General features: G+C 58.4%; 3 protein-coding genes across 3 annotated transcripts; 1 reads left to right on the forward strand and 2 right to left on the reverse strand.

Annotated features, from left to right (window-relative positions):
• Positions 1 to 324: 324 nt before the first annotated feature.
• Positions 325 to 1,185, reverse strand: LTHEOB_1870 (uncharacterized protein; the record flags this gene model as incomplete). Its single annotated transcript, XM_035510619.1, has 1 exon — positions 325 to 1,185. One exon carries the CDS (start codon positions 1,183 to 1,185, stop codon positions 325 to 327), a length of 861 nt encoding a protein of 286 aa, XP_035364810.1.
• Positions 1,186 to 1,973: 788 nt separating this feature from the next.
• Positions 1,974 to 4,975, reverse strand: LTHEOB_1871 (Cleavage and polyadenylation specificity factor subunit 2 protein; the record flags this gene model as incomplete). Its single annotated transcript, XM_035510620.1, has 2 exons — positions 1,974 to 4,764; positions 4,830 to 4,975. The coding sequence occupies 2 exons, from the start codon at positions 4,973 to 4,975 to the stop codon at positions 1,974 to 1,976; spliced, it is 2,937 nt and encodes a 978-aa protein (XP_035364811.1).
• Positions 4,976 to 8,022: 3,047 nt separating this feature from the next.
• LTHEOB_1872 (C6 transcription factor) lies at positions 8,023 to 9,797 on the forward strand (the record flags this gene model as incomplete). The annotated part of the gene is made up of 3 exons (XM_035510621.1): positions 8,023 to 8,419; positions 8,474 to 8,557; positions 8,611 to 9,797. The coding sequence occupies 3 exons, from the start codon at positions 8,023 to 8,025 to the stop codon at positions 9,795 to 9,797; spliced, it is 1,668 nt and encodes a 555-aa protein (XP_035364812.1).
• Between the last annotated feature and the right edge of the window lie 735 nt (positions 9,798 to 10,532).

The raw sequence follows: 10,532 nt of genomic DNA on the forward strand, positions 1-10,532 counted from the left end.
CTGTGTGACCGCGACTGGAGCCGACATTGCAAACACGCTCATAGAAGCCTTCTACATGAATGGCCGTGATAGGCTGAGGTTCTGCTAGATGCTCTGATACTTGGAAGTCAGAACCAAGATTAGTTGGTCAAGATCTCGGGTACCTTTTCACATTGCTTTGAATTTTGTAGAACTACCAGAAAAAAAAAATCTGGAATTGTGCAAACACCTCCCAAGGATCTCTTTCTCAAATTCAAAGACCCTCCATACACACCGACAATTTATGACTCAAAAAAAGACATTTCGCCAAAGCTCAGCACATCACCCCATCAGCCCACCCACCGCTCACTCAGCCTTATGCAAGACCAACCAAACGGGCGTCTGACCATAAGCCATGCCCCTCTTCTCGGTCCACCCCTGCTTACTCAACGTCTCGTCCGCGCGCTCGTCCTTGTACTTGATGGTGCTCCCCTTGTACCACCGCCCATTGCCCGCCTCGGTGACCTCGGTGACGGCCCACGCGTCGTCGCCCTTGCCCAGGTGGTCCATCAGCTGCTTGACGGTCCAGTTGACGTCGGCCTCCCAGATGTTGAAGCCGCCCATCTTCTTGGCCGGCACCACAACGCCCTTCTTCGCGCCGTCCTTCCACGGCTCCATGTCCGTCTTGCGGAAGATGTGCAGCCGCGTCTGCTTCGGGTTGTAGATCATGCCCACGCCGCGCCGCCGCGGTCCGCCCCCGGCCCGCCCGCCCGGTATGATCTTCGGCTTTGCCGCGTCGTCCTCGCCGTCGTCGTCTTCGCCCCAGTGCCATCTAGGGTGACCACCACCGCCGCCGCCGCCGCCGCCATGGTGACGGCCGCCGGGGAACGGTCCGGCACTGAAGTCCGGCTCCATCCACGGGGCCATGAAGCCGCCACCGAAGGGCGGAGGAGGAGGGCCGCCTGGTGGTGGGCCACCGCCGAAGAAGCCGGGAGGAGGAGGGCCCATGCCACCGTCGTCATGGCCGGGAGGGGGTGGAGGGCCGCCGCCCATGAAAGGGGGAGGAGGTGGGCCTCCGCCGCCGCCGCCCATGAAGGGAGGTGGGAACATGGCGGGGCCGTCGAGGAAGCCGGGGACGCCGCCGAGCATAGGGTCCAGGTAGAGGTCGTCAGGGGGCTGGTAGCCGCCGTAGGCGGTGCGCCAGCCATGGGGAGGGAACCAGGCCATGGTCGATGTTTTGTTTGGCAGAGTCCGGAGCTGCCCAGAAAAAAAGGGGGGAAACTGACAAGAATCCGGCCTTCCTCTGAAGAATAACTTTGTCGAAACCTCAAAGTGTCCTTGGAGAAATCGTGGCTTGCCTTCAGCTTCGGTTGGCCTGAGGGAGCAGTGGTCAAAGAGGATGAAGAAGAAATGTCAGTGTTTGCAAGGAGGTCTGCTGTTTTATGCTGTCCTGGTCGGGGTCTGCTGTGAGCAGGAGACTGAAGTACAAACTCGTGGGACAGTAGTGACAACCTGTACTGTGTTGTTCCATTGTTATGAGCATCTGTGATCTGGTGCGGAAGGACAGCACTTATCACGGGAGAACAGAATTTGCTCTCTGTTGGCGGCCATGTTGTTTTGCTTTGCTGGCAGGTCATTATCAGTTTTCTCTTGTTTGTTGGCCGGGAACATGCAAAGGTAGGGGGTTGGGAAATCGGGTGCCAGCGAAACATAGCGTTTGCGTGAGGACTGTCTTCTGATGGTACGGCAAAACTATCAAGAGAAAACAAAGTCAAAAGAACACGAACCACGGGGAGCATGGGGCCACATGTGAGTTCTTGAGATAATCCGCGTGAATGTAACACATGTGCAAACACGATGATTCTCCAAGGCAACCCAGGTCAGCATACACAACGAAAAAGAATGACAGCATGGAAGAAGATATTGGATATCTTGAAACTTCATGAGTTAATGACATTGACGAATATAGAGCACCTGATCACTTGCCCAAAAAGTCCATTCATTCCAGCGTCACCTTACCCACCAGCAACCACCGCCAAGCCCTCATAAATCTTCCTCTTAACGGCGTAGAATGTACCATCAGGCCGCCCTGGCCCCATGAGCCCGAACCCGCTGCTCTCCACCTCGATCCTCCCAGTCCCGCTTTTCCTGACGACCACTGACCCGTTGATGAGCAGCGTACCCTCACCGCGGAACTCTGCGGCAAAGCCCGACGATTGCATGATCTTCCGTAGGTCTGCGAGCCTCAGGTCGCCAACGTGCAAAGGCTGGGCGACAGAGCGCGTGGCAGCAGCCATGCTGGCAGGCACGATATCGAGAACAGGTGTGACGTTGACCTCCCCGTTGCTTCCATTCTTGTCTGCTGCTTCTTGAGCACCGCCCTTGGCGCCCTTGACCTTCTTCTTGACGCCGCCGTTCTCCGTCGCAGAGTCGTCCTCGTCGGGGAGGTGTGCTTCCAAACGGCCGGTGATCGCCACGACACCAAGACCCTTGACGTTCTGCCAACGCAGACGACGAACGATGTTTTGACTGAGCTTGACGGTCCAGGCATTCGTGTCCACACTTGCATCGACGGTGATGCCGACTGTTGGTGTGAAGACGTCGATCGCGCTCTCTGTTGAGCCAGCGGATGCAGCTTCGATCAGCTTGCGGCAATCTGCTGCCAGTGCCAACGTTTCCTCTTGCTCGCCAGCGACAAGAATGAGCTTGCGCGGACGGATCATGGGTATCAGCAGCTGTAGACTTCTTTTATCGTGCAGACCCGAAAAGTCAACAAAAGCAATCCGGCACTGGAGTCGCACAGTCTCCTGCGTGAAGATAATCTTGGATGGGCCGGCAACCTCCTCCTCAGGAGCCTCATCTTCGGACTCTCCGGAATCGTCGTTCTCAGCCTGGTCATCGTTGGTGACACTGCCCTGCACCGAGCCTTCCTGTTGTCTGCGGCGTTTTGTCGTGCCGTTCGTCGCCTGTCGTTTGCCCGCACCAGGCTTCCCTGTCTGTTCGTCCCACTTGCGCTTCTGGCCAACGCCCGAATCTTTTTGCTGTGTGCCATTGCGCATGTCCTGACCGTCCACCTCGTCGCGCTCCTCGGCACGAAGGTATTCCTCGGGCCGGATGAGGTCTCCGAATTCGTCTCCACGTCTTCTCTTGGCGACGTAGGGGAACATCTTTTCCCTGCCCTTCTTGCCTCGGGTATCGTAGTCGTGGACGTTCTTGCGGCGCAGCAGAATGTTGATGCCCAGTTCGGCATCGCTAAGTCCCAGTTTTTGTCGAGCGTGCGTCATGGCGGCCGAAATGTTCAACGACTTGCCTTGGTGCTCCGTATCCGATTCTTCCGATGATTCCGAGCTAGTTGATGAGCGGTCATCGATAACATCTGCTGCGGTCTCCAGGGAAGTTGCGCCGTCAGTTTGGAGCGTGTTATGCAACTGGCGCTGCTGTGCGAGGTAATGCTGGTACAACGGAACCTCGTTGCCCTCGAGCGGTGTTGCCTGAGCCACCTCCACAGTCGCTTCAGCACCGCCAGCTTGCTGTACAGCAGCACTCTCATCAGCCTCTGCGGATTTCGTAGCGCCGCTCCGTTCAGCCCAAAGCTCCCAAAGCAATCTTCCCAATCCTTTCTTAGAATCCGAAGGTTGCGCCACCCGTTCCGTCAAGACGACAAGGTTCCGGACGTCCGCAGCGAGATTGCGCAAGGCTTCCTTGGAAAAGCCCCATTCCAACGAGACATCGCTTGCCAAGATGACTTTGGGACCTTCGGTGGAAAGCATGCGATTGACCTGGGTTTTGCGTTCAACCAACTTCACATTTTTGAAGTCGAAAGGCGCATTGGGCTTTTTCGCATCGTCCTTGCCATCCTTCGACCTGCCTGATCCTTGTTGGCTTCTCGTGCGTTTAACATCTTCCCCGCCCTGACCGCTGCTTGCCACCTCAAACTCCCGCACAATGCCTTCATCCATCCACTCCAGCATACTACGCGCGTACCGCATTGTTGCTCCGCACGTGCGGCTGGCAAGAAAAAGAGGGGTATTTCCAAGTGAATGGGGCTCGGTGGACCAGGTGCTCTCCAACAGATAGGCCAACTCCAAGATGCGGGCACTTGAATCCGAGGGAATCAGGACGGAACCGCCATTGGATACGGTTTCCTTGATCATGTTGAGCAGCAGCTCGTCTCGCTTCTGTCGGCCACCGGCCAAAGCGATGCGCTCCGCACCTCTGCTGCTACAGATCATGGCCGTCGGCCGGCGCAACTGCTCGATGACCTCGGCGCCACCAGCGCCCGACCCTCCCAACCATGCAGCACCGGAAAGAACATGCTCCCTAGCTTGGTTCCAATCCACCGCGTACACAACCGACTCCATGCCATGCTGAATATGCCATATTGTCCCGCCCAAGGTATGTCCAGCGCTGTAGGCGGTGATAGTGAGTCCATTGAGGGGCGGAGAGAAGGGCGAAGGTAGCGGCTGGTGTGGCTGAGAGTATTTGAGCGGGTTGATGAGCGAGAAGTAGTGTGCGATCTCTTCGGAGGTAGGAGGCTGGAGGAGAATGTTGGGGTGGTTGCCTCCTTGAAGGGCGGGGAAGGAATAAGCCGAGTCCGATAGCGCAGCTTCTGGGATGATGGAAGATGCGAGAGGGGTCGACGAGTAGAGGTCCTGGAGGAGCGTCCGGCCGAGAGATATGACGGGGGTGGTGGCGTAGACGGGGATTCGAGTGAACAGCGGGAAGTGTTTGCAGCAATGAGCGAATGCACCAAGATGGGCGGCCGTTGCGTGCGTGAGCAGAATCACCGAAAGTGTGGGGATTTGCCTATACAGCGACGGGTTAGCACGGGGTTAGGAAGCTTCAAGATGCCAGCAGCGGCGCGTCCGTACCTCTCAAGCTCTTTGAGTTTTTCGGCATTGAAACCCTCATCCCAGCCGACGTCAACGAGGATTTTGATGCCTCCATCGAGCTCGAGCAGGGACTGCGATGCGGCTGAGGTCGACTGCGCGCCCAGAAGGGGAGTGAAGTTGAACATGGCTACGGCGCGGGGTGTGCGCGGGCACGCGGATTCAAACTATCATGCAACGGGCATAGCAAGTTGGGCGACAGCGATGATGGAGGGGTTGGTGGCAAGGCTACTGCTACAGGGTGCTGGAGGCCGCGGCGCGCGCGTGCTGATGGTGACGGCAACACTGGCTTTGGTGTCGCAGCTGCACGTCGGTCGCCGGAGACCGCGTTTCGCGTGGGTCCGTGCGCAGGCAAACCAGACAAACACGCCTCGCCTGCACCTCCCCTCTGGGACTAGCCCGTCTTCAAAGTCTGGGTGCGATGTCATTCTTTGACCATCCTCTATTTCAACCTCTTCTCCCCTCGCTGGCCGTCTCACTGTCACTCGGGTCCTTCCTGGAAAGCCAATTGAACTCGTACGCGCCATGCACTCTATCTCAGTTTCACCCAGAGTAACCGGCCACCCCGCTTCACCAGGACGTTGTCTACTGCTACTTATCTCCGGCTTCTGGCCATGTCGATCATCCCGGGGCTGACATCCGGATATGAAAATTCATGAATTCTGACATGGGCTGTCCACAGCCTGGGTTCCGCCAGATAAGCGGCCCCTGGTGAGATCGTCGTGTCTCTCTCTGTCGGTGTCAAGCTTCGTTGTGGCTGCTAAAGCCTGCCCGCAATATGTGTCTCGGCCCTCAGCCTGGTACGGGGCAATGTGCCGCTCACCGTGTTCCTGGAGGAGTTCCCAAGGAACACCTAGCCCAGCAATATCCGACCGTCAGCACCTACGCCACTTGGCCCCCTCTCGCCTGCTCAAACTTGGTGATTGCTGCATTCGAGACGGCCTGACGCGACCCGTTTACGCTTTCCGGCACCGCGCACAGGGGCTAGTTCCAGACCCGCCTGTTTGGCGTGGTACAGCCAGCACAGCAACAGAAGCCTCCTTCAGCCATTGCCGATGCTGCATGCGATCGCGAGCCTTGTGCCTCGTACTCCTGGGTCTATCACCGAATGAGATGGCGTTGTGGTACGTGCTGGCTCACCTCGCCCGTCTTTACAACTCCGTCCACGTACATAGCTGTGGACGCAGTGGCTAAGCCTCAATCACACTCGGGGTACGGGGATCTCCACTGTGCTACTGTCAGCCAGATTCTACCACGGTCAACCATGCCGCGATCCGTGCCAATCCCTCACCGGCCACGCTGCCTGTGGATGCTCTTAAGCCGATATGCTACAGGTCATATCCCGTCACCGGCTGAGCTCAACCATTTCGATCCATCCCTGCAGAAGACATGTCTGGGGCCCCAAGAATGGACGGGTCCGGGCGCTGGCACCCCCCAAGGCCGGCGTTCATGTATGCTGCACGGCAAGTCAATCGTGGACTCGAAACACTCCGCACGTTGGCCCTGCCAAGCCTGTGGGAGCGTCTACGGTGTTCGGTAGGCCGACCGAGCGGCGTGCGCAATGTGGCTTGCCTCAGTCAGCCCAGGGCAGGGCCGTTTTTGTGCAACCTTTCGCTTGAACCTGGAAACTGCAAGGAGTCTTCGGCTGGTCACATCCTCTCCAAGTCGTACCACCGGCCAGGCGCTTTGACAGAGGGCGGGCGCAGAGAGGATGTTGGAGCGGAGCATGTTCCGATGATGTGGACCCCGGCCAGCGCACCGCGGCCATCTGCACCCTGAAGTCATAATCGTACATTCGCACGAAGCTCGACTCGAGAGCGCCCACGTGCGGATGCAGCGGGTTTGCCTTATCGGTCTTCACCTGCTGCAAGATCACGACAATTTGGAAGGGGCGCACCACCAATGCACCGGCCAGGCCGGGCTCTGTTTCAAGCTGGCGCACTACACTCAGCAATCTCTCAGCCGGAGCAGCACGGGAGAGCAGAGCGAAGTGGTGGGCAAGTACTCTAGGCATGTGATATGTGTCTGACAATTCTCGCCACAAGCGGACGGGTCGAGGATGGCCCTGGAGCCTGTTTTGGCTGTAGGTTGGAACAGTCCAGGCCGGTTGAAGCCGGGCGTCAATGGACTACGCTCGCACTAAATACTCATGCTCGGTCCGGCCGCGTGTCAGCCGACTGCGCTTTCACAATCCCATCACACGCCAACACGCCAAAGATAGCCGGCGCCCTTGGGCGATCGGGTTCATGTACAGCATTCGCTCAGCCCCCCACACTGGTGGATTTAGGGCTGCAGTTTGCGGTAAGCAGCGGCGCAAAGAGGCTGGTGATTGGCGACGAGGTTACACACGATCTCTCGCGGGGAGTGCCGGCCCTGTGCGCTCCCCATGATCCCCAGGATCTGCCAGCGACGTTGCGAGAGCGCTTAAGGGCGGGCCACGGCTGCGTCGCGGCGGCGGATGTGGTGGCCGGCGCGGTCAAGGGACTCATCGTGGCCCTGACGGCGGTCGCCGGACATGGATGTGCGTGGCGCGCTGAGCAATCCTGTGGCCTCTGATCGGCGCGCGGCGGAAAGTTGGCCGGGATGCAGGCGGGTACGCGACGTTAGGCAGAGTCAATGTGCCGCAGCGAGGATCGGCCCTTTTCGACGGCGCGCCTCTCGCTGCCCGCTGCATCAACCACCGCGTCGCCCCCGGTCGCCTCCACCCGCACCCACCGTCCGGCGCGTTGGGCTTGACAGGCTCCCTGAGCGCTGCCCTGAGATCGCAAAGATTGGCGATGCCAGCAGCACCATGCCCTCTTATACCCGCGACCCCACACCGCGCCACCAGCCAGCAGACCAGATTGCTCTCCCGGCCAGCCTAGCCGCTTCCATCCCACGGCTCCCTGCCCGCCAAACACCGCCCCCCGCCTCTGTTTCGCCAGCCCATTTATCACTGGCCGCTGATCCGCTCGCGGTAAGCAGCCTGCCGACTCGCGCCCTCACACCTCGCTCACGCTCAGTCAGCCTTCACACTCCTTCACCTCTACATAATCCGGTGCACGCCGTCGAGCGCGCCCCACGAAGCTCCAACAAGCTCCAGGTGACGCGCCTGCTCACCCCGGGGAGCTCGCCCATCCGCTCCCATATCTCATGCGAACGCCCGCCCCGCCCGCCTCCAATTCCTCGACTGAACATGGCTTCCGAAATGTTTGGCCCCCAGCCGCCCTACGGCGCCCGCTTCAGCATCAGCTCCTCCTCCTCCAGTCAGGCCTCGCCCTCGTCAAGTGAATCCCCGCGGACCACCCCCAGCGTGATAGACTTCCAGTACCTCCCGGACCCCAACTCAATCGACGGCATCGTCCCCAAGATCGAGGAGCTCGACGACGACGACGACACGTCCAAGATCTCGCCCCTCGCTGAATCCGTGCCCTCTCCGGACCGCGCCGTCGTGAAACGGCCCCGAGGCAGGCCGCGGAAGCACCCCATCGCACAGCCTGCCTCCGTCACCAAGCCGCCCAAGGGCCGCTCGAAAACGGGCTGTATAACGTGCAGGCGCAGGAAGAAGAAGTGTGACGAGACCAAGCCAGCATGTAAGGATCCCACCTGATAGCTGTCGCACGGACCATGTTCTAATCTGAACACAGGCCTGCATTGCCAGAAGAACAACGTCCACTGCGAGGGCTACCCGCCCAAGGAGTTCTGGAAGAGCGGAAGGCAGAGGTCGATAGGTATAGTATACGCGTCACCGTTGTGCATGCCGCCTGCTGATGATCTGCGACAGTTACCCGCAGACATAGCTCCGTGTCCATGAGCTTGCCCGTGCTCATCGACGGAATTGAGACCGACATTGACCGGAAGTTCTTGGACCACTTCCACTTCAACGTCAGCCGGGTGCTCAGTCTGTTCGACGACGTTGGAGGCAACCCCTTCACCAAGATCTTGATCCCCATGGCCATCAGGCATCGAGGCTTGATGCACTCGCTACTCTGTCTTGCCGGCTCGCATGTTTTATTACGGGAGAAAAAACCCGAGTACGAGCACAGGCAGGCTTATCATTTCGATAATGCCATTCGGAATCTCCGAACAGACGAGAATATGCAACGGCGATTTTCCGGTGATGAAACCGCCGTTATCGACGACCCGACGGTCGCACAGACCCTCATCCTGTGTCTCAAGTCCGTTACCGCCGGAGAGACCGATGGTTCCTATCGCGCCCACATGGATGCCGCGAGACATCTGATTCAGAACCAAGAATCGCCCAACAAAGAATTCCAAGCTTTCCTGGTCGAGTTTTTCGTTTACCACGACGTAGCTAATTCCGTAACCGCGACCGACCGGAGAAGCATTCTCATGATGGACGACTTCCACCTGCCAGAGTACATGATTCAACCGGAGGCAGCAACACTTCTCGGTGTTGTGGACGGCCTGTTCCGCATCATCTCTAACATCAGGAAATTGCGCGACAAGATCCGCGCCAAGAAAGTGCAAGGCGTCAACCCGCCGGTCGATTACGAGATCCTCAACGACGCCGTCGCCATTGACCAGGAACTCCGCGAGTGGAAGTGCCAGCAGGAGGACGAGTACCGCTACTACACGTCGATGCTGTACCAAGCCTGCACCTGGATCTACCTGCACCGCACCATCAAGCCCTCGCGGCCCGACCCGGCGCTGCACGAGGCCGTAGACCGCGGGCTCGAGTACCTATCGAAGCTGCCGCCAACATCAAACACGCAGAGCGTCCTGCTCATGCCGCTATTCCTGCTAGGCTGCGCGGCCTTTGAGCCGGCCCAGCGCAAGCCCATCAGCGAGGGCCTCGACCAGCTGCAGGCCTACTCCAACCTGGGCAACATCCCGTACGCGCGGGAAGTGGTGCACACGGTGTGGGACATGATGGACTCGGGCAACGAGGAGTCGTGGGACTGGGAGACCATCATCGTCAACAAGGGATGGGACTTCCTGATCACTTGATCCACACCACTCTTTCCCATCCGCCTCACTCTCGGTTGTTATGCCGGCCGCGGGAACCCCGGGAGACCGGGGGGTTTCGGTTTACATTCCTATCGTGACCCTTGCCTCCGGTTCATCAGCATCATCCATCGTCATTCTTCGCAAATTAGCGGTTTTTTCCTAGGGCCTCTTTGTTCTTTCCGCACACACACACGCACATCACGTGGTTATCAGTTCATCGGTTCGGTTACGGGCGCGCGCGTGCAGGGTGTATTTGGGTCATTTATTATGCTGGGTTATTGTCACTTTCTATTACAAATGAGGGGGTGGGAGGGTGAATCCTGGCGTTCTATACCACCGAGAGTTTCGCCGGTGCGGGTGCATGCGGGCGGGTTTTGTTGTTTTGATTTGGGAACTATTGGATACCATCGTCGGGTAGGGATGAAGATAGTTTGGGGAGAGTTTTTTCATCTGTTCCCTTCCGCGCACACACATTGGGAGGTTTTCCTTCAAGCACACGGAAAGGTTTATTGGGTTTGGCAAAGTGCGATTGGGTGGTTCCGGTTCTTTTGGTCGGTTTTCCTTCGCATTTGCTGCGAAAACGGCCAAACAAGCACAACTTGGGTCTTCTCCTTTTGCATTTGGGCGGAGTCGGCAAAATATTACATTACCTCGACAAGTATCAGGGGTAGCTTGGGAGGAAAGGATCCAATGGGCGGCTTTGACTCTGTTCGGTTTACTTTGGGGGGTTAGCAG

Source organism: Lasiodiplodia theobromae (genome assembly GCF_012971845.1).
Source record: "Lasiodiplodia theobromae strain AM2As chromosome Unknown scaffold_5, whole genome shotgun sequence".
Lineage (NCBI taxonomy): Eukaryota > Fungi > Ascomycota > Dothideomycetes > Botryosphaeriales > Botryosphaeriaceae > Lasiodiplodia > Lasiodiplodia theobromae.